Genomic DNA, 24889 nt, shown 5'->3' on the forward strand with positions numbered 1-24889 from the left:
TGCTTTTAATAATTTTATTAAGCTGCGTTAGCGTTTTTAGTGCATGCAGCATTTTAGCGCGTGTTAAACCCGCGCTACGCAGCTCAATTAAGGTCCAGCGCACGCCGCAATTTAGTGTGCACTATTCCGTGCGTTAAAGCCCTAATGTGGTTTATTAAAAGGAGCCCTTAAAGTTATTATTCATTCTCAATTGTTCAACCAGATTATTCTAAAGCTTCACCCCTGCCACCAAAATATCCACAGCTCTGGTACTAGCATACCTCATATGCTGTACTCAGCAACAGATAAATGTGTGTTCCTCGATCTTAAGGGTTGATGGGGCTGATGTAATGCCACAAAATGTGAACGGTGTCACATGCTCAAATTTGCTACCACCAAATATTAAAGAATAGCTTAATTGAGTAGCAAATGTTTAAACATGTTTGCAGAAAGTAGACTATTCAGGTTGCAGCAAGTATGTAGAAAACTTTTAAGCAACCTTTCAACCTGATTCTTAAAAACAGTTGTGTTAAGACACTGAACTATTGCACTGTGCAACCTCAGAAGAAAATAATCAAATAATAAAAACCATTTACTTTACTTTTAGTGATTTCTCTTGGGAACTTTGCACATTTGATGGAAAACATTAAGGAGCTCCTTTGGGATGCCATAATTAGACTACATTTGCTCTAAATCAATGCTTCTCAAACCATTTCTTAAGTACTATATACAGTATACTTGAATATAAGACAATCTGAATATAAGTCGAGGGGCCCTTTTTCCTCATAAAAAGGAGGAAAAAAGATCGAGTTGAATATAAACCAGGGGAAGTTAATATTCATGTGCCCTGCTAGGATCTGCACCCAACCCTTCCTGCCAGGCTCTGTACTTCCTGCCAGGCTCTGTACCCAGCTCCCTCACTTCTTACCCTGCCAGGCTCTCAACCCTGTCCTCCCTCCTACCTCCCCCCATGTACCTTTTTGAATCCCTGGCGATCCTTAAAATACGTTTCCCCCCCTATCCCCACCCCTCCACCCTCCCTGGATGTGCAAGGATTCTAATGAAAAAAGAAAGAAAAAAACATAACCCTAATTATAATGCAATAAAATTAGTCAATGGACTCCAAACATCATTAAAGGACTTATTATTCCCCCAACGCTCCGCCATCATCCTTTTAATAATTTTTAATAAACTTGAAACTTGAACAGTGATAGGCTGGCATATTCTGAACAGCTGAGGTCCAACTCATTTCTCTCTCCCTTCATTCCTTACTCTTCAAGAAGTCATCTGCTGCCAAAAGACATGTTTATGCAGCTGACTTATGACAAGCCTGTTGGCTTTCCTGCTGTTTTGAAAAGGCAAAATGTGACAATTATGGAGGTGCAGCAGCAGGGCTGCCAACAACCACCGAAATGTAACAAAAGAGCATTTGCTCTTCTTAGATACTTAAAAAATTAGGATCAGTGGTAAAAAACACAAAGAAAGAGGAGGCCAGATGCCCCATTCCCACCAAAATTCTGTTTCTGTCATTTGAGCCGACATATGTTTCTATCACCCACAGTCACCCTTGGCCTTAATTGAGATAAATAAAAACGTGTCAAGCTTTCACTTTGCAGTCTTCTTTCCAAAAGTATTACATTTTTGCCAGCAAACTGAAATGACAAAAGCTTAAAGTTCAAATCTTTGAGGCCTAATATTCAGTGCAGCCCGTCATTTTTAGCAGCTACTGTAATCTGAGAAAAGAGCCACTGAGATAGATGACCAGAAATAGATGGGCCTAGTGCATTTGTGGAGCCCCTTCACTTGCCATTTCATGATTTGGGTTCTGAAATATAGCTCTGTTGGACCTGTTGGCTTTAGAGAAGAGCACACTGTCTTTCAGATAAGTTGTCATGAGTTATTATGAGATATAATGACTATATGGCTCATTGGGATTGCCTCAATATCTACATCAGGGGTGTCCAACCTTTTGGCTTACCTGGGCCGCATTGACTGGAAAAAATGTTTCTAGGACCGCACAAACACGTAAACGCTGCAGCAAGACAGAGGAGGGAGCCGGCAAGATGGTAAACACCCGGGGGCAGCAGAAGAAAACACTGCATCGCCCTCTACCGGGGCCGCACAAAATACTTCATGGGGCCGCAGGTTGGACACCCCTGATCTACATGATTATAAAATTGTGATTTAGCAATTCCAGTGTGGAGGATTGTTTGAAATTCATATTTAATCTTCAACATTTCCCCCTTCTTTTACAGTAAATGCTCTGACGCCCATAGGAATTGAATGGGTGTTGGAGCATTTGGCGCGTGGCACTCGGCTGCGCAGCTTTGTAAAAAAAGTGTGGGGGGGGGGCACTTTATTTTTCTCACTGCACACATTAGTGATGTATCAGTGAATGATGTATCAGTGACTGTAATCCCCATTGAGAGGTCTAAACACAGGAGCTTTGCTAGGAAGAAGATTATTTATCTTTTGCAATGTCCCTGATAACTGAGGACTTTTTTGAAGCTGCGTTTAGGTCCTAACCCTTCCTACTTGCAATATGTTTTATGTTTTATTAAAACTTGTTATACCGCTTGTTCTTATGACAGATCCAAGCAGTTTATTCTATACTGAGTGAGGGTGTATCTGCGTTCTGCGTATATGAAAAGGACGTGGATTTCTGTTAGCATTGACTGTGCAGGATCGATGTGTATTAATCTGGCTTGCTTAGTTTTACAATGGGTGTACTGATGTTCCAGCACTCACTGCAGTGTTTAAGGTGCTACCTTTTCTTAGGTGCGCCCTTGCTGTGTGACTCATGGATTATTATTTTAAAAAAAAAAAAATTTTTAATAGAGAGGAGGGGGCTATTAAAAAAACGATCAGCCCCCAGGTATCAAATATACTCGGTACACCATTGGTGGAGAAAGTTCTGTGCATAGTTTTGAATTTTTCAAAGTATACATATAGGGGCCCTTTTACTAAGCCATGGTAAAATTCACATTTACTAAGGTTTAATGCGGGATTTTACTGTGGGCTAATAGACTCTTTAACTCAGTAACCGTTGGGACGATCTTAGCATTTATCTATATAGGTCCTTTTACTAAGCTGCGATAGCGTTGTTAGCGCACGCAGGATTTTAGCGTGCGCTAACATTTACTAACATGGCTATGTGGCTAGAACTAATGCCAGCTGAACGCTAGCGTTAAGGTCTAGCGCGTGCGGCAGTTCAGCGTGCGCTAAGCATGCGCTAAAACCGCTATCGCAGTTTAGTAAAAGGAGCCCAAAGTTTCCATTAGCATGTAGTACTCTTTGTTCTTAAACTTAAAAACCATTGTCTTAATCTGGTTAATCTGCTCAATAACCTTTCAGAACTGAGCGTTAAATATGGTTTACAGAAGAAAACGATTAATAGCTTGAAAAATTGTATACATTAAAGGGACCCTTGATGATTAAGAGGGGGCGCTGACATGTTCTTAGCCCAACCAAGAAGAAAATGACGTGGATATGGTTCAGTAAATGATCTGAAACAAAGTCAAAACATAGACTCTTGTTTCTGCAAATTGGCACTTCATGAAATAAGATAACATTCTTTTTAGCTACAGTGGCAAAATAATGCTCAGAATTTAGGAAGTTGGGTGGGCTGAGAACTTTTCAGCACCCCCTCCTAATTCTATTACTGGTTTTCTTTCTGCTTTCCTTGCATGCTAGAATCATCTTTGAGCAAGCCAAAATAAAAGGGAACTGGCGGTGTGAGGAAGCAGTATGGCTTGACCGATTTAAATGGACTTTTAGATGCCTGTTTCAGAATCTTAGATGTTTATATGGCTTGAGAGGACTTTGAGACCTAGCATAGCATAAATCTTTCATAGAGGGTCTGAATTATTCTCTTAGCCTGTCACCAGATGGCCAGGACATTTGCAACATGACAGATGTCAGTGAGGGACTCTTCAACATTCCTGCTGCACCTCTGGTAACCAAGGATATGACAGTGATAAATGCCTTAGTCCTACCTCCCCAGGATGAATTTTGTCTTTTTTTTTTTTTTATAGTACAACTTTGTTAGCAGTTTGCAGATTGTACAGTGACTAACAATATAAAGTAAATATGTAGCCAGTCTCCCAAAGTAGTGGGGCAGAGGGAGACCTCTGGGGTGGGTACATATGGGGTGAATTCAATAAATGATGCCAAAGTTAGACACCAGGAAGATCTATGCTAAACTAGTATTCTGCAAAGGGGGGGGGGGGGGGGTCAGTGCTCAGTGTAGAGTGTCCTTTACAGAATACTAGCTTAATGGGCAGTAGTGCACCAAGGAAGGGGTGCAGGGAGCTTTGGGTGATGAAGTAGGGTTACCATATTTTGTGTTGTAAAATCCTGGATGCCATGGCCACACCCTGTTCCGCCTCCATCCCCATCCAATTCCACCTCAGCCCGCCCCATTCCACCCCCAGCCATGCCCCATTCTATCCCCAGCCCTGCCCCCAGAAAGCCTCGTCTCTTCATTCCAGACTTCCAGGCTACTTCCGAGTAAGCGCGGATGCATGTAATGTCTTCCGTCCATGCTCAGAGGCCTTCCAGACGAGGCCGGAGCTTGTCAAAACCCGGACAAACTGCTGGGTTTTGGAAAGCCCGTCCGGGCACCTGGGAAAGCCCGTACGGGCACCTGGGCAGTCCTCTAAAAAGAGGACGTGTCTGGGTTTTCCCAGACATCTGGTAACCCTATGCTGGAGCAGTAACGAGTCTGCAGTCAGCCTGTGTGTGTCCGTGGGCTCTGCTTTCCCTGCCCCCTCTGATGCCAACTTCCATTTCCGGGCAGGGGATCAGCAGATCTGACAGCTTCGTGCAGGCAGTTCACAACCCCATGACCGATCCACACAGCTTCCCATTGACTGGAGGAGGGGATGTTCCACCACTGTTAGTGAAGATCTCATGTCTAACTTGTTGTGCATCAGCATTTAAGCCAGATTTCAGGAGGTGTAACTGCTCACGTCCAAAGTTATGTTATGTGATATAAGATTGCTCATGATATAATATGGAGGGGAATTTTTGACTTTGGATGTTTTGAGAAGAGCATCCAAAAATTGGGTAGAGCAAATGTCCATTTTTGAACCCGCAAGATGTCTCTTTTTCTTTTTGAAAATGGTCCAGCTAGATGTCTAATTTTCTTGTCATTATTATTAAAAAAAAAAAACCAACAAACAAGTTCAAATTAAAAACATCCAAAACAAACCTTTAGCATTTAGGAGGGGCCAGCATTTTTAATGGACTGGCCACATAGACATGCCAGCAAAGCAGTGGGGCACCCTAGGGGGCACTGCTGTGAACTTCACATTATGGGTGCCAAGTTTACATAAGAGAATGACACGGTAACAAAATGAATAATCATTTCTTTCCCGCAGATAACCGTGAGAAACAATCCCATGTCATTCTTCAGTGTCTATCTCAATCTCAGTCCTTCTACACCAGCATTTTTCAGTGTAAGGCTTGAGGGTCAGTGGTTGTGCCCATTCCTACTCTCCTTAAAGAATGACATGGAGCTAGTTTCCTGCGGTTATCCGAGGGGATGGGAACAGTGATGAATTTTGTTAGCGTGTCATTCTCTAGTATACATCATACCATAATCCCTGCACATTATATGGTGAGTCCTCCAGAACTCCCCCCAAATCTACTTTAACCACCTGTCTACCACTCCAGTAGCTCTTATGGCATTAAAGTGGGTTTTGGTGGGCTCACACTTTCCACCAGGAGTGTTTTAGTTAAGGTGGCATATGGGCCTTGGTCCCCTTCTCTGCAGTCCACTCCACTGCCCACCAGGCTACTCCAGAGACCTGCTTGCAGTTCCACTACATTGTATCTGCAGCTATCATACAGACAGATATGTACTGTTTCATGTAGATATTGTGTGTGTGTGGGGGGGGGGGGAGGGGTTCACTGACCACAGGGGGGAGTGTGTGGGAGTTATATTTTCATCCCTCCAGTCAGTTTGGGTACCTTTCTGGCCCATATTCACTTTAAATCAGGTCTAGCCCAAAACATCCAAATTGTGCCCTGTATCGCTGTAAAACATCCAAGTGCTATGCCTGGCCAAAACATGCCTCTAACATGCCCCCTTAAGATTTAGCTGCACTGGAGACAAAACAACCAGAAAGAAGTCTAAAAAGTCAGTTTTGAAAATGCCCACGATGCTAGTAAAATGTCCAAGTGCCAGTTTATGCCATCTTTTGGATGTCTATTTTTTGGGGGGAATGAGCCCCATAACTTAACTTTCGACATGAGCGGTTACATTTGTTGAAATCTAGTACAAGATGCTGGCACACAACAAATGGCAGTTGGATGTGTAAATGAGAGGCTGATTTGCACAGACGAGGAGAGGGACCTTGGGATGGTAGTGTCTGAGGATCTGAAGGCAATCAAGCAGTGTGACAAAGCGGTGGCTGTAGCCAGAAGGATGCTAGGCTGTATATAGAGAGACGTAACCAGCAGAAGGAGGTGTTAATGCCCCTGTATAGGTCATTGGTGAGGCTCCCCTTGGAGTATTGTTTTCAATTTTGGAGGTCAAGGATATAAGAAGACTTGAAGCGGTTCAGAGGAATGCGATGAAAATGGTAGGAGCTTTTCACCAAAAGAAATACAAGAAAAGACTAGAAGACCTCAGCCTGTATATTCTGGAGGAGAGGAGGGACAAAGATGATATGATACAGACATTTAAATATTTGAAAGGTATTAATATGGGACCAAATCTTTTCCAGAGAAGGGAAATTGGTAAAACTAAGGGACATAAATTGAAGTTGAGGGGTGATAGATTTTAGAAGTAAGGTTAGGAATTTTTTTTTCATGGAGAGGGTGGTAGATGCCTGGAATGCCATTTTAAAATATACAGTAATGCACCCATGATTTACCTCCCTTCATTGGCGACTTGTAGATGATTCATCAGTGTTAATATTGTCTGCTCTCCGCTTTCCAGATATGGCCCAGTTATGTGAATTACTGCACTTCTAGACTGTGGGATTTGCTGTTGCCTTAATCTTTAACAAATGTTTCATTACATATTACTAAAATATTGCTCAATTAACTCTTTGTAAGCATTAAAAAAAAAATTTCACCATGTTCACATACTTGGGGAAAACCATAGTTATATATTTAGGGGCCCCTCACTAAACTATGCTAAGCACTAATGCATGCTTACCACAGGTTAAAATGCACTACTGAGGGCACGCTCAGACAGTAGTTTGTGTTTTGTGCATGCAACCCATGCACTAAAAAATAGGGGGCGGAGAGTAGGTGTGCCCAGAGCTAATTGGTTAGTATAGCTGCATTGCCATGCGCTAACCAATTAGTGCAATAGTGCATGATTGGTGTTGCAGCCCTTACTGTCTAGTAAATAGGTGTTGGTAAGTGCTCTGTCTCTTGTGATTAGTTGTGAAAAATGGACGTATTGGAGAGCACTGTTGTGTTGCATTTGGAAATGTTTATGCTTTTGGATATGAATATGTGTTTTATGACCTATTTTATTATTTGCGTTCTTTTCTTGTTTTTATTACAACAAATTTTTATTGTAAACTGCCTTGAATTATGTTGCAATAAAGGTAACAATAATGGCCATGCACTAATTGGGAAAGATCATGGCCTTTAATGGGGGAAATAAGAAATGAGCCTATTTTACAGGTACCCTAAAAGGGGCCTCAGTGCATAGGAAAGCCCCAAGTTCAAGTTCAATTTATTTAATATACTGCAAATATGAAACCAAAGTTAAAATCGAAGCGGTTTACAATGAATATAAATTGGGGAGGTAAAACAAGACAAAAATAAAAACAAACTCATTACATTTAAAGGAAAAAACCCAATAAGGTTAGATAACAAGAAAATTTGCGAGGGAAAGTTAGGGAAGGAGGGGGAGAAGGGGGAAACCATAATATAACCTACTTAAAAAAAGAAAAAGTAAAAAGAATTTAGAGTATAACCCCCCCCAAAAAAAACAACAACCTATGAACAAAATGCTTGAGAGAAGTAGAATGCCTTTCTTTTTTAAATCTTTATTCATTTTTAAACTTATAATAAGTGTGATAACATATCCATACAAATAACCATAAATATATCACTTAATAATCAACAATGATACATATAATATTCTCTTATCTCCCCCCTCCCCACCCTTATCTATCATATAATCAATACTTATACAACATGTAACAATAAAAATACCCTCCCTCCCACCCCATAATTGAACTTGTAAATTTAAGTGAAACAAGATTTTTCTAATCATTACAATACTTGGTTAATGGCTCCCAAATATCTTGAAATTTCCTGAAACAACCCTGTTGTATTGCAATAAGTCTCTCCATTTTATAAATATGACATAAGGAGTTCCACCAAAAATTATAATTTAATTTATTCCAATTTTTCCAATTATATGTAATTTGTTGAATGGCAACCCCAGTCATTATAAGTAATAATTTGTTATTATTTGTAGATATCTGACTTTTTGCTCTCATTGCCATACCAAACAGCACAGTATCATATGATAATGCCACAGGGTTATCTAATAAACAGATTTCCAAAAATTCATAATGAATGGACAATAGAATAATAAATGATCTAAAGTCCCTGCTTCGAGATGACAGTGCCAACATTATTAGACTTAGAGCTATCCAATTTTTGTAAACGAACAGGGGTCCATAAAGCTCTATGTAACAGAAAAAATCAAGTTTGTCTCATGGATGCCGACTCTGAATGTAGGGAACAATTTTTCTTCACGGAGATAAATGGGAAAAGAGTTCCAAAGTAGACCAGGTGCCATATCTGAGAATGAAGAATTTCTGTGTCCAGTACATCAAGAAATAACTGTCCAAAAGAAGAGACACTCAAAAGATGTTGGTTTGATGAACGTAGAGATCTCTGTGAAGTATAATGAACCAAAAAACTGTGCAAGAAAGAAGGAAGTTCAGAGGACATAACTACTGATATCGCAGGCCACTTTTTAACGCAGCATAGTAAAAGTGCCCCTTAGTGCTGTTGCAACATAATTTTTAAATTAGTTTTTACCTGCAAATATGTTGCCCTTTGTTGTAACTTTAGAGCTATAATTTTTTTTAGCAATGGATATACATTTTACTACTGTTCAGACTGAAATGTTTGGTGCTGGCCACTGCGGCGTTCTCCTGACTGAATCTGCTTGTGCTGAATTTTCCAAGCTGTGCCACATTCATGTCTGGAAAACCACAGACTAGGATGGCTCAAAACCCATAGCATCTGAGACATATGTAAAGGCTGACCAGTGGAAACCATGGGGGTTTGTTAAATGTGTGAAATTCTAAAATAGAGCTGGGTTTTTTTTTTTCTCATTGTGGTTAAGGATTCCTAGTGATTGTGCTAATGCCTGAATAAGCTACTGTATAAACACAGCAAAAGGAGTGTAGGAGTGATTCTATGTAGGGTTACCATATGGCTCCAGAAAAAAAGAGGATGGATTGAGATATCCGGGTTTTACTTCCATTAAAAGCAATGGAACTATGGAGGACAGATTGAGACATCTGGGTTTTACTTACTTCAATGTCTCAATCCATCCTCCTTTTTTTGGAGCCATATGGTAACCATATTCTATGGGTACTTGCATTCCAAAGTATTCTGATACCAATAAGGATAGGCAAACTGCAAATACATTCATAGATCTACATAAGGCTGATCTGCCGACTCACTGTCATCATTCTCCTACATAGAGCTGGATATCTTTGGACCATGATGAACAAAAGGAGTATGGATGAACAGTAAATGACGGGCTGTGAAGTTCAAATGTATGACCGTCCATGCTATTCACATTGAAGTTATTGAAACTATGAACATATCAAGCTTCACAGAATTCTTTGAAGAGTCTTCTATATTAGAGGACCATTTTGATCATGGATCCAACTTTTTTTGGTGCTTGCTGAGAGCTGAATATTAATTCTGATATAACTAATAGTCTCACTGTTGAAAGATACCAGTGCAACCCAAAATGCACATGGCCTTTTAATTAGAGAGTTGCATGGGGACAGAAATTTTATCCATCCCCGCCCAACCTCCAATGGAATCTAACCCATACCCACCTGTATCTTCTAAGATGCTCTCTATCCCCACCCAACCTCACAATTAATCTCCTCCATCCCTATGCATATCCATAAAAGTTGACACTATCATTTACTTGATTCTAGCCGTAGAAGCTGCATTCTTCAGGATATGGATTTTTATTGCTTCTGTTGTTTAGAGCTGACTCAAATTCTCCAATGATGTTGTTGAAAAATGGGGCAAAATGAGTAGGATGGGAAAAGAGTGTGGGAATTGAATGGAATAAGGATTAAGGGTCTCTTTTACTAAGCTCTGCAGTAAGTGCTATAAATCGGAGGAGTGTGTGGCGCAGTGGTTGAAGCTACAGCCTCAGCACCCTGGGGTTGTGGGTTCAAACCCCACGCTGCTCCTTGTGACCCTGGGCAAGTCACTTAATCCTCCATAGCCCCAGGTACGTTAGATAGATTGTGAGCCCACCGGGACAAATAGGGAAAATGCTTGAGTACCTGATTGCAGAACCGCTTATATAACCTTGATAGGCGGTATATAAAATCCTAATAAAACTTAAAACTTGAAACATCATTTACCACAGCTTAAAATGGGGTGTGCTTAGGTATCATGTGGTAATTTACAAATTGGCGTCTGCTGGAAATTTGCGTGAAAAATATGATTTTGTTTTTGTGTCTGCTATGTGGAGAGCAGGCATTCCTGTACTACTCAGCACAGTTACAGTACCACACACTAACTGGTTAGCACCAGAATTGCTTGTGAGCCCTTACCATCTACAAAATAAGGCCCCATTTTACAAAGCTGCAGTAGGCTTTTTTTTTATCGCTGGTCGAGACAGTATTAGCTCTGACACTTATAGAATTCTTATGAGCGTCACAGCTAATACCGCCATGGCCGGTGATAAAAAAGCCTAATGTGGCTTCGTAAAAGGGGGGTAGGTATCGGTAAGTGCATACATGCTAATTTTTTTAAATGGCCATGCCCTACTGGCAACATTAGTGTATGTAAACTAAATAACCAAACCCTAGTGGTACTTAGCAAAAACTTATACTCATGTGTCCAATAATAACCACTTAATAATATACTCTGTATCACACTGAGGCCTCAGATTCGGAGCATACGCGAAGTCCTATCACGGACTAAACGATCAGCGTATTCCAAGCTCCACACTCCAGTCATAGGCCTCCTAACTGCCCTAATCTATCAACTTCTATTTTATCAAAAAGTCTCTTTTCTTATACTTTTTATCTTTTTTTTTCTTATTTTCTTTACTTATTTTCAAAACAGCACTACTCTTATAATCTAAAAATTTTTTTCCTCTAAGTACATCCTAAAATGTTTATACTAAATGTATCTTCAAGTGAAATACAAAGCATCCGAATTTTTAACAGGCAGACAGATCACTTATCTTAAATAGAGACTTGAATGGAGTGTGGAGCTTGGAATACGCTGATCGTTTAGTCCGTGATAGGACTTCGCGTATGCTCCGAATCTGAGGCCTCAGTGTGATACAGAGTATATTATTAAGTGGTTATTATTGGAAACATTAGTGCATGGCCATTAATACAAAAATGGTAAAATCAGCCTTTTTAATGGTGCAGTAAAAATGGCCTTGGCACATGAGAAGAAACTGCGCAAGGGCCACGCAACAGTTTAATAAAAGGATCCCTAAGGGCTCCTTTTACGAAGGTGCGCTAGGGTTTTTAGCGCACCCACAAAATGACTGCGTGCTATTCCGTGCTATAGTGCGCAGTAGTCGAAAATCGACCTCGTGCTGAAAAGGAGGCGGTAGCGGCTAGCACACTCGGGAATTTAACGCGCACGCTATTGTGCGTGTTAAGGCTCTAGTGCACCTTCGTAAAAGGAGCCCTAAGATTTCTCTGCATCCTAGATCAGGACTATTAAAATGCTGTTAAAAAAGTGCACTCATGCTTTTCTATGTTTTGTTTTTCTTTTACAGAACAATGGATCCTTGGTTTGGTGCCAGAATCACAAACAGTGTTCAAAGGTATGTTCCCTTACTCTCTGATGTAATATTCTCATTGTAATCTCTGATGTAATATTCTCATTGTAATTTCTCATTTTACTTCATTCTCATATTCTCAATTCACTTTGGAAATACATTCTCATTGTAAATTGAACATTTGGAGGTTCCATAAAACCTTTTTTTTTAAAAAATCTTTATTAAATTTTCAAACTACAATTATGCATGCAAATAATTCATGTACATATAATATTACAAGAAAAGCACAATAAACTTACAGATATTAATAAGCAATTATTTTCCCCCACCCTCCCACCTACTAATCAAGAAAATAAATACCCACAAGAAACTACCTAAAAAATCCCCGAATCAATTCCAATGCAAACACCCCCCCACCCTGGATGTATATTTTTAAAAGTCAGTAAAATAAAGTTAGTTATCATTCCTTACAAAATTTAGCCAATCTCTCCCAAACATCCAGAAATTTCCTGTAACTTCCCTGCTGTATAGCCATCAAACGTTCCATTTTAAAAGTATAACAAAGAGATTCCCACCAGAAAGTGTAATTTAACCTATCCCAGTTCTTCCAATTCTTCAATATAAGTTGTATGGCAACCCCTGTCATTATAAAGAGAAGTTTGCTATTCCTAGCAGATATTTGGCTTTTAGCTCTCATTAACGTTCCAAATAGGATGGTATCGTACGTCAATGCCACTGGATTTTCCAATATTTTGTTCACCTGATCCCATATGGATCTCCAAAATTTAACGTATCAAGGGACAATAGTACAGTAAATGGTCCAATGTCCTGGCTTCCAGATGACAGTGCCAGCATAAAACCTTTTAATTGAGACTTGTGAAACTGTGGATTAATTGTTGGTTTCCTGAAAGTATAGCATTGTTTGGTTTTCATCCCAGCAATTTTTTTTTCCCGCATTAATAAGAACATAAGAAATGCCTCCGCTGGGTCAGACCCGAGGTCCATCGCGCCCAGCAGTCCGCTCACGCGGCGGCCCAACAGGTTCAGGACCTGTGCAGTAAATTTCTATCTATACCCCTCTATCCCCTTTTCCAGCAGGAATTTGTCCAAACCTTTCTTAAACCCCAGTACTGTACTCTGCCCTATAACTTCCTCTGGAATTGTATTCCAGGTGTCCACCACCCGTTGTGTAAAGAAGAATTTCCTAGCATTAGTTTTGAATTTGCCTCCTTTCAACTTTTCCAAATGCCCTCTTGTTTTTTTATTCTCTGAAAGTTTGAAGAATCTGTCCCTCTCTACTCTCTCTATGCCCTTCATGATCTTGTAAGTCTCTATCATATCCCCTCTTAATCTTCTCTTTTCTAGGGAAAAGAGTCCCAGTTTTTCCAATCTCTCAGCATATGAAAGGCTTTCCATCCCCTTAATCAGTCGTGTTGCTCTCCTCTGAACTCTCTCGAGCAATGCCATATCCTTCTTAAGGTACGGTGACCAATACTGGACGCAGTACTCAAGATGCGGGCGCACCTATTATTTAGAATTAGAACCATTTGATATATGTCAAAACATGTGAGGTCTACTTTGTTAACCTACTAATGATGCTTCAAATTTTGGAGTTGGTTTCTGAGGACAATAAAAAGAAACAATTGATCTTGTCTAACAATGCAACAAAATCTTTGCTCCAGTCATTCAGCAATGGCCATGTCAGTCAGTTAGGATATTTAATACTTTTATAGTGGTCTGAATTTCTTTGACATGTCCCAACGGCCACTATATTTGTCCTTTCTCATGTTCTGACTCTTTGACCCCCATAAGCTTTAAATGAGCTAATGTCTAAGTGAGTCCACTAGCATCTTAAAAGGCTTAGTACTTGCGTTCAAGTCCTTACACAACATGGCGCCCAGCTACAAATCATCCAAACTACCACTTATATCCCAAACAGACCCCTTCGCTCCCAGGAGGAAACACATCTTCCAATACCCACTGGTAGGAGCCTCCAACTAAAAAATGCCAGACGAAGGTCATGCTCTCACTTTTTACCAAAGTATTGGAATCATCTGCCTCCTAACATCAGATCCCTTGATGGACTTTTGAGCTTTAGAAAAGAAATAAAAACCTACCTCTTTACCTGACTCCTCAGGCGAAGCTAGCATTCAGACTGTTACTCCCAAACCACTGTATTCTTAACAGATGTTCAATTGACTCTCCCTGTGCATGCTTCAGGCCCCAAGTGTCTGCTAATTCAGAACAATTGAACTAGACACATCTCACTGTAACCTATTGCCTTAATCTTTTGTTCCTTGATGTTAATTGTTATGTATGTTACCATGTAACCCATTCTGGACTCCTTGGGGAGGATGGGATATAAATCGAATTAAATAAATAAATAATAGACAAGAGCCTTATTATGTTGCCCAGACAGAAATTATGTGTTTCTGTTTCTGCACTGTTTACGAAGACACAATGGTTAAAGTATCCGCTCTTACATTTATGAAGTTGCCTGGAAAAAGTTTTTAGGAATTGATTAAACAGGAAACATAAAAAAAACCAATCTGCCCATATTTACAATTCTAGACTAAAATGATTGTTGCTACATTAGTAAGTGCATGTTTTCTTGTTGATTGAACTAACCAAAGGAAATTATAGATCTACGTTATTATACATAGGATTTCTGGCCTTAAAAGTAGCCTATATTTTCTGAGATTAATACAACAAAGAAATATTTTAATCCACAAATGGAATGTATTCAAATATACATCCTTATGACCCTTCTTGCTCGCTTCATTCTTTGAATACCTGTGAGCTTGTTGTTCCATCATACAGGCAGGTGAATTTGGATTATTCCAGAAAATGGGCAATTACAGTTGCTGGCCTAGTGGAGTAGAACAAAGTTTCATCAAGTATATGAAAACTGACTGATGTTAGATCATTTAGGGCTCATTTTACTAAACTGTAGAAGAGCTTCTTACCATGGGCCTGCGAGGTAAATTCTCCAACACTCATTCAAATCTTATGAGCGTCAGAGCATTTACCTCACCGCTTCCCTTCCCCTGTACCTTTTTAATGTTCGCAGTGCGAGCAGCAGTTTCAACTAGAGAATGACACAGTGGTGATTATCCGTGGCTAGCCGCGGGTAACCTGCCAAAACGGTGACCAAAAAAAAGGTCACCACGAGTTCGTGGACAAGGCCATTCACCGCCCCGTGGAGTGGTGAATGGTAGCACGGGGCGGTGAACAAGTAGTGAACGCGCAATGAACGAGCGTTTGATCCGGCAGCCCACTCTCTCCCGCCAGCCGTCCATGCATCCCCTCCCTCCTTTTCCCTTACCTTTTCTTCTTGAAACTGGCGATTTCTATAAGGCTACGAGCTGTATTACAGCCGGAGCCTTGAAGTCGCATCACGTTGCCTGCTGGAAAAATCTCCTCTGATGCAACTTCTGTTTCCGGTTGCATTGGAGGAGACTTTTCTAGTAGGCAACCCGACGCGATTTCAAGGCTCTGGCTGTAATACAGCTCGTAGCCTTATAGAAATCGCCAGTTTCAAGAAGAAAAGGTAAGGGAAAATGGGGGAGGGAGGGAAATGCACAGCTGGCCGGCGGGAGGGAGCTGCTGGACCGCGTGAAGGGTGCTGGGGATGGGGGGATGGAGAGGAGAAGACGCTGAAGACAGGGACGGTGACGGGGTGGTGAAAGAGACAGCGGGAACGATGACGGGGTGGTGAAGGGAATGGCAGAGACAGGGACGGGGCGGTGAAAGGACCAGCGGGGAGGGGGCGGTGCAGAGGATGGTGGTCTGGGGACGGGACGGTGATGGGGACAGAATTTTTCCCCGTGTCATTCTCTAGTTCCAACCTGCAGCTCATGCCAGCGTTGGCTTTTCTTCTGACATCACTTCCTGGATCGCGCAGAAGTGACATCAGAGGATGAGCCAACACTGGCGCGAGCAGCAGGTTGGGGTTCCTGCTCACAATGAACATTAAAAAGGTAAGAGGGAAGTGGTGCATGTGCGTGGCAGGAGGGTGCGGGGAAGGAATAGATAGGGGTGGGGCGGAGAAGAGGGCGGGGGAGAGTCGCCACCACCCTGGGCACTTCTCACCCTAGGTATGCCACTGATACTACTACTACTTATCGTTTCTATTGCACTGGCAGACGTTTGCAGAACTTTATATTAAACATGTAAGAGACAATCCCTGCTCAATAGAGCTTGCAATCTAATCAAAACCGACAAACAGGACAAATATGGAGTTAGGGAATTTATCACAGAGGGATTGATAAAACAGATATGGGCACTTTACTACTCTTCAGCTTGGAAAAGAGAGGGCTGAGGGGAGATATGATTTGAAGTCTACACAATCCTGAATGGTGTAGAACTGGTAACAAGTGAATCAATTTTTTTTTTCCATCAAAAATGATAAAGACTAGGGGGGCCACTCAATGAAATTGTAGGAAAATACTTTTAAAACCAATAGGAAGAAATAGAAAAGCTTTGGAACTCGTTGCCAGAGGATTTGGTAATAGTTGTTAACATAAGATGGGTTTAAAAAATGGTTTAGACAAGTTCCTGGAGGAAATGTCCATAGTCTGTTATTGAGACTGTCCATTTAAGGGCAATTGAGTTCAACATTATTTATAGCAGCCCCTCCTATTGTTTTATTTCCTTAACTGTTCTCTTTTATTTTGACTAATGTAGTTCCTGCCTTTTGCTCCTGTTTGTCTTTGTTTTTAAAAGTCTTCGAATGTTATTGTTATAGTTTGGTGACGCAATATCTCTTGTATTTTAGCTAAATATGTTTTATGTTTTTATGAATGTGCACACCGCCTAGTAGGCTTATTGAGCGGTATAAGAAATTTAAAATAAACTTGAAACTGGAGACAGACGTGGGGGAAGCCACTGCTTATCCTGGGATCAATAGCATGGAATATTGCTACAATTTGGGTTTCTGCCTGGTACTTATGAACTGGATTGACCACTGTTGGAAACACGATACTTGGCCAGATGGACCATTGGTCTGACTTATTATGGCTATTATGTTCTTATGTAAGGCAGTGCACAACAATTTTGTTAACAGCATAACAATAGCAAAATAACCCAAATATAAGCATAAACACAATCAATGGGGTAAATTTATTCATGAAGTCCATCCAGTGCTTGATATTGCTCTAACAGAAGAGTAGAGGAGAGAGGCTGATTTTGAAACCAGGGCAGGGGTTAGTGAACTATTCATCAGAATCACAATGAAATACCAAAAAAGACAGAAAATACAGCCGCTTACTGCAGTGTGAAGTTAAGGGCAGCTTTCTCTTCTGGTCGAATGACTAAACACAAAGGAAGATTCCTCCCTAGGCATTTTCTTTTCCTCTGGAAGAAAGATAATTGACCTGATTCCTGCCTCCTGAGGGGAAATGTTTCTTCCCAGGGTTGAGCAATTTGTATGCCCTCTTTCTCCCTAGCAGTAATGTCATTAGGGATTCTGTTGTATCATTTATACACTGATCTTACTAATGGTTTGATTTACTCCCAAATTCTGTATAAGACGCCTAAAGTTGTGCCCATACATCGGCTACGTACACCGATTGTATGTGCACAACTTAATTGATTAATTGGCATAATCAGTGCCGATAATTAGTAATTAATACCTCATAACTGATGCTAAATAATAATAATAATAATAACAGTTTATATACCGCAATACCGTTAAGTTCTATGCGGTTTACAATAGATTAAGCAAGGTATATGGGACTAATTAAAAGTTTTATATGCAAAAAATGCTTGAGTACCTGAATAATCTGCAATCCTCAGATAATTGTAGGATATGCAGAATATAAATTATTATTATTTTTTTTAATGCTTGAGTATCTGAATGTTATGTGCAAAAAATGCAGTATCTGAATAATTTCTATTCCGCATAGAATTGATTAATTGGCATAAACAGCACCAATAATTATAATTAGTGATTAACACCTCATAACTGATGCTAAATAGGACTAATTAAAAGTTATGTGCAATAAATGCTTGAGTACCTGAATAATCTGTAATCCACAGAGAATTGTAAAATATGTGAAATATAAATGATTAAAAAAAAAAAAAAAAGAAAGAAAGCGTTATTCTCTACAAATTTTAAAAGGGGCATGACCAGGAGTGGGTCAGAGCATTCCTAAAAGTTATGTACATTATAATAGAATATACAGTACCTGATCCATGCATAACTTAGGTACAGGCATTCTGGCCTGAATTTAGCTGGATTAAATGGGTACACCTAAGTTATGCATCACACACAGGCGCTAAGACCCAGATTCCCTAAATGATGCTGTTTTTTAAGTGCTGGTAGGTACCCAAAGTAACTCAGTAAAAAAAAATAAAAACGCTGTTGAAACAATGTTTTTAACAAAGTTTCAAAGCACCTAACGACGCCTAAAATATGGCACTGGAATCATGCCTCTGTAAGCGCTATGGGTCGCCTTATGCCACTGTGGGCGTGGCTAATGCCAGAAGTGGCATTAGGTGGCTTAAAGTACCTATGGAGACATGATTCACATCATAGGTAGGTGCCAGAAATGTAGGCCAGAAAAAACCCTAGCCTACATTTATGGCGCCTAGCTTTGCCAGAGGTGCGATGCTGTATCTGGAGCCGTCGTGTGATTAACACATGCATGGCAGATGCTTTTAAGGCGGCCGCAGACAACAGCAGTGGTTATAGAATCCAGATCTAAATGCCGTTCTATAAAAGGTACAAGCAGCTTGTAGAATAACGCCAAGCGCTTTCCTAGTCAGCACCATATATAGAATATGGCCTTTATTGTCTTAAATAGAATAAGGTGCATCCTAAATCAAAGTTCACTTATGGGTATATAGAAAACGCTTAAGACTGTAACCAATTAAGTATTTATCCAAAACAGATTTATATAAATTGTCCTCAGGACCATCAGAGGTGACATTCTCAAGTGTCAGTGAGGATATTAATTCACCAAAAGCTCTTCGTCAGTCCAATTTTCTATAGTTTTTCAATGAAGAGCTTTTGGTGAATTAATATCCTCATTGACACTGCCTTGAGAATTTCACCTTTGATGGTGCTTAGGTCAATTTATATAAGCCTTACTGTCTTAAGACATTTCTCAAACTCTCCTTAAAATGTTGAAACTTTCTAAAGGAAAACCATCAGAGAATTGTTGCACTTATATTAACATATCAAGCATAAGTTCTAGGTTTATGCAATTTTTTAAAATTTAGATCCTGTTCGGTACGTTAATGAGAGCTAAAAGTCAAATATCAGCTCGAAATAATAAACTTCTTTTTATAATGACAGGGGTTGCCATTCAACTCATTTTGAAGAATTGGAAGAACTGGGATAGGTTAAATTACACTTTCTGGTGGGAATCTCTCTGTTATACTTTTAAAATGGAACGTTCGATGGCCGTACAACAGGGACGGTAAAGGAAATTTATGGATGTTTGGGAACCACTGACTAAGTTCTGTAAGGAATGATAACTGATTTTATTTTATTGACCCTTAAGCATACACATGCAGAGTGGGTGGGAGGGGGGGAAGGTTTTGCATTGGAATTTCATTTGGGGAATATATGGATGGCTTCCTGTAGGTATGTACTTTTTATGATTATTGGGGGGGGGGAATAGTTGTGCATTAATGTCTATAAGTTTAATGTGCATTTCGTGTAATATTATGCATATTGAAATTGTTTGTTTGCACAATGGTAGTTTGGAAAGTTAATAAAGTTTTTTAAAAAATTTAGATTGATTTGCCTGAATGATATAAACATAAATTTGAAAACAATTGGGGAAAAAAGTATTCTGATTTTGGCTACAGCCTTTGAAAGTTTCTTTGAAATTTACTTGACCTGTGGACCCTTTCATTTTGCTGGATCTGAAATATGTACGGTAGGTTTTGATATCAGTCAGCATAATTGGTATATACCCAGGTCATTGAATCTAGAAGCTGTTGCTTTTGGAGAGGTAGCACATTTTTTAAAAATAACTTGCTGGGTTTTTTTTTTTTTAAATAAATCTCATGGTACGATTGTGGGAAAAGCCTAATAACCAAGAAATCCCCAGTTCCTGAGATCTGGATAGGATTATTATATTAATCAAGTTGCCCTCAGAACTAGAAATGTGAGTTGAAGACTTTTCAATTATATTTAGCCAGATGCAGCTGGTTAACACAGACTCCCCAGTGGCTTATTTCAAATAGTAAAAATTGAAGCCCACTTTTAAAACTTTTTCCTTCCAAACATTCAGGATGCCTTGCTTCAATCTAGGCAATCACAGTAATCAGACTGGAGACATTTCTAATTGCCTAAGAGAACTGAATGCATAGGTTGGTTACCTCTTATGAACCTCTAGAGATTCATTTGTTTCCTTTGTGAATGAGGCAACTATAATTGTGATACTCATTCCTGCTACACCTTCTGCCTGTTAATGACAAGATGTAATTGAGTTAAAAGATGATGGATCTACGAGTTTGTATGCAAAGGCTGACTTTTATACTGTTTGTGACCATCTCTGAGAAAAGATGACTAAAATCACAGTAACAAAAAATGAGGTTTTAGTGAATTTTGTTGGAGCAACAAGTTTGTAATACAACAGTCTAAATCCCATTCTTTTATGTGAAAAAAATCTAAACATCCAAACTGCTTATGGGCCCTTGACATGAAAAATCAGCCATTCTCAACATTTAGGGCTCCTTTTACAAAGCTGCAGTAGAGGTTCCGACGCTCATAGGAATTCTGTGAGAGTCGGAGCATTTACCTCGCCAACTCACGGTAGAAACCTCTTACCGCAGCTTTGTAAAATCCGGTGTTAGGATCTGAGACTTTAGTCATCTTTTCTAAGACTCACATTTGGTTTACTTCTCACAAAACTGTATTGCCATACCTCTTGAATTTAGAAGGCTGACTAGCTTCGATGCAGAAACTGAGGGCACCCGTAGGGATTTACACTCCCCCTTTTACGAAACCGCATTAGGCATTTTTATCACCGGCTGCGGTGGTATTAGCTCTGACGCTCATAGGAATTCTATGAGCATTGGAGCTAATACTTACCACGGCCGGCAATATAAAAACCTAATGCAGTTTGTAAAAGGAGCCCTTAGGCCCTCTTTTACTAAGCGTTTTAGTGCACGTTTAGTGTGCGCTAAATCAACATGTACGCTAACCGCTAACACGTCCAAAGAGGGGGTTAATGTGTGTCAGAGTTTTTGCTGTGCGGCAGCCGCTACTGTGGCTTTGTAAAAGAGGGTGGGGGGTGGAATTATTTATGTAACAAAAAAGAAAGATATTTAGATGTGTTCTAGAATATTTTTTTTCTAGAAATGTATCTTTTTTTGTAATCAAAATAAAATGCTGATATCAAATAAATATTATTATAGTTCCAATTTTGGCCTTGTTATGTCATTTAGGGTACCCACAGAATTTTTCCTTAATCATTCCATTTTTTTAAATTAATTAATCAATATTCTGCTCTATCAAAATTTTTCTAGGTGGATTCCAACTTATCACACATTCTTAAAAACCCATACAGTCTTATCTAAAAAATAGTAGATAACATCACAATTATACAGTTCATATTAAACAACCTAAAGAGATCTTGCATAAATCAGACATAATTCTGATACAAACCCGCCCTTTTATCAAGCTGCGCTGCCGAGCAGCGTGAGTTAAATGCCGAGCTGCCCACAGGAATAGAATGAGCAGCTCGGCATTTAGCTCCCGCTAATCGGCAGCGCAGCCTAATAAGAGGGGTTAAATTTTATTGAATCTTATAGGATTATTCATGTGTTGCAAGTCACTCACCAAAACAGCATTCACACTCGATCCAATGCTCATTTCGATAAGTGAAAGAATCCTGCAGTTCTACGATCACTGTATTTTGGGTCAAGAAGGGCTATTATTCATTGATGCAGATTCAATGAAGCTTTTCTGCCTTCTGCTGGATTGTCCTGTAGCAGCAAATCTGTTAGTCAATCAGAATAATTTTGGATTCCATCGCCTTCTTTCAGCCTAAACTCTCTATTAATTGCACAGCACACGAGCAGAATTTACAGCATCCCTTATTTTCAAACCTATTTTCTTCTTTGCCTTTAAAAAATAACAAAAAGGAACCCAGAAAGCAGAAAGCCAGGAACTTTTTTTTTTTTTTTTAAATAAACTTTATTAATTTTAAAAACAATCATAGTGCAAAGAGCCGGGAACTTTTACCAATTTTAAGACATGCTTAAAAGCCTGATCATGTCAGCTTGCTTTTGCTCATGGCTTGTTTACAAAACATATGCATGTGGAAATTCATTTTTCTGGTACTCCTGGTGATCTATAAATACATTCTGTGCTCCACATGCTGACATACCACACTCAGTTTCTTACAGATAAGCAAGCCAAGATGGTTTGGACAGGTTCATCTGTAAGCTACTTGTAACAGAATATGATAAAAGTAGTTTTTAAAGGTTTTCCCTGTCGGATGAACAATTTCATTATGGAAGACTTTGCGTTGTCTTTTTTAAGGATTGGGACAAATTGATTCTGATTAGCTTGAAAACTGTCTGACGTCGAAGCTGCTAGTAATCTAGATGCTGGGTGGATGGGGCAGATGGGGCGAGAGACTTCTCACTATGATTTTTTTTTTTGCCCCATAATTTGTATCCTTTGGCATGGTAGTAGTTGTAGTCTTACCTCTTTCATCTGAGTGTAGGAATAAAACTACCTAAAAATTGTATCAGGTTCTCATAAAAGCCCAAAGTGGCCTTGAGACTTTCTTTTTTTAAACAAAATGCATGTTGTTCATAACTGGAATGAGAGGGCATAGGATAAAGTTAAGAGGTGATAGGCTCTGAAAGTAATCAAAATAAATACGTTTTTACAGAAAGGGTGGTAGATGAGTGGAACAGTCTCCCAGAAGAAGTGGTAGAGACTGTGTTTGAATTCAAGATGACATGGGATAGGCATGTGGGATCTCTCAGAGAGATAAAGGTTACTGTGGATGGGCAGACTAGATGGGCCATTTGGCCTTTATCTGCCATCATGTTTCTATGTTTCTGTTATGTTTCTCTCTTTTGATTTTCCATTGGAACTAGTTTATGGAAATATTGTGAACCACTTTGAAGGTTGAACAAATGGCAGTATATAAATTGTACAAAAAAAAATAAATCATTACTGTGTATAAATCAATGACTTACACACATAAATAGGCTGTTACGAAATTAGGTCCTGTCTAAGCTGATGAGAAAGATCATTTGTAAGTCCATAAGCAATGATTTTTTTTAAATGTCCTGAAGGCATGAAAAGAAATTGCAATAAAAATGTTTCTATTTTTCTTTCTTTGGGTACCTGGGAAGTGCTAGAGATGCACCTTTAGAAGAAGGAACATGATGGACTTTAGCTTGACCTCTTGTATGCTTCTTTTATATAGAAACATGATGGCCCATCTGCAACATCCACTGTCTCCTCCTCTCCCTAAAAGATCCCACATACCTGTCACACAGTCTTTGTCTTTGTCTCTGCCACCTTTACCAGGAGATTTATTCCATGCATCTACCACCCTTTCTGTAAAAAAAAAAGTATTTCCTTAGATTTCTCCTGAGGTCTTGTGTGTGCTCGGTGTAAAGAGCTCCTAGCACTCAGGGAATGGATCTGATTTCTTGAGGCTAGAGTAGCAGACTTGGAGGAGCTGAGGAGACCTACAGGAACGATGTGGAAAAGTCCCACCTCCAGTCTGGCAGCTTCTGTGGTGCCTCGGAGGAGGGAGGTCTTCTTAAATGAGAGCATAACTCTGGTGAAGTAGGAGGGAATCCTATATCCAGGACCTTCCTACCAGGGGATGCAATGTTGTCTTGTACTGAGGATGTGTCTCCAGGGGATTCTGTCTAAGAGGGAAGGGTTAAGACCTCTATTATAGTGGGAGATTAGATCATTAGGCATTTAGTAGCTGGGTGGCTGGTGGATGTGAGGATCACTTGGTTACTTGCCTGCCTGGTGTGAAGGTGGCAAACCTCATGTGTCACCTAGATAAGATTTTAGATAGTGCTGAGGAAGAACCTGCTGTCTTGGTACTTGTGGGTATCAGTGATATAGGGAATTGTAGTATGGAGGTTCTGGAAGCCAAATTTAGGCTCTTAGGTAGGAAGTTAAAATCCAGAATCTCCAGGGTACCTTTTTTAGAAGTGTTCCATGTTCCACACACAGATCCCAAAAGACAGTCAGACCTCTGGAGTCTCAATGTGTGGATGAGATGATGGTGCATGGAGGAGGGTTTTAGATTTGTTAGGAATTAGGTGACATACTGGGGAAGGGGGAGCCTATTCTGCAAAGATGGGCTCCACATTAACCAGGGTGGAACCAGCAGCTGGCATTAACATTTATAAAGGAGAGAGAGAGAGAGAGAGAGAGCAGCTTTTAAACTAGAAACTGGGGGAAGGCTGACAGTCACTCCAAACAGCATGATTTGTGACAAGATATCTTTAAAAGATATCATCATAAAATGAAAGATAGAGCATCCTGATAGTGAGATTGCAATACAGGCCACAGTAGACCAGGTTTCCTTAAATTCAGAGCAGGCTGATTTTAAAGATTGCAAATTATTTATGCCAACTGCTGAGCAAATTGTAAATAGATATGACAAACACTGTTTGAAATGTCTGTATGCAAATACCAGAATCCTAAGAAACAAGGTGGGAGAGTTAGAATATATTGTACTAAATGAAAAGATAGATATAATAGGCATCTCTGAAACCTCGTGGAAGGAAGATAACCAATGGGACACCTTCATACTGAGGTACGAGCTATATCGTAGTAATAGAGTGGATCAAATTGGTGGAGGTGTAGCGTTACATGTTAAGGAGGGCCTTGAATTGAATGGACTCAAAATTCTATAGGAACAGAAACACACCTTGGAAAATCCCTAGGGGTAGAAATTCCAT

General features: G+C 39.8%; 1 protein-coding gene across 1 annotated transcript in view; it reads left to right on the forward strand.

Moving 5' to 3' along the window:
• ANOS1 (anosmin 1) overlaps nucleotides 1–24889 on the forward strand; it is a 336486-nt gene that overhangs the window by 45876 nt on the left and 265721 nt on the right. The window contains exon 2 of the mRNA XM_033950370.1: nucleotides 11972–12019. Within this exon, the coding sequence (XP_033806261.1) occupies nucleotides 11972–12019 (48 nt within the window). The remainder of the gene's footprint in view (nucleotides 1–11971; nucleotides 12020–24889) is intronic.

Source organism: Geotrypetes seraphini, chromosome 6, assembly GCF_902459505.1.
Source record: "Geotrypetes seraphini chromosome 6, aGeoSer1.1, whole genome shotgun sequence".
NCBI classification, from domain to species: domain Eukaryota; kingdom Metazoa; phylum Chordata; class Amphibia; order Gymnophiona; family Dermophiidae; genus Geotrypetes; species Geotrypetes seraphini.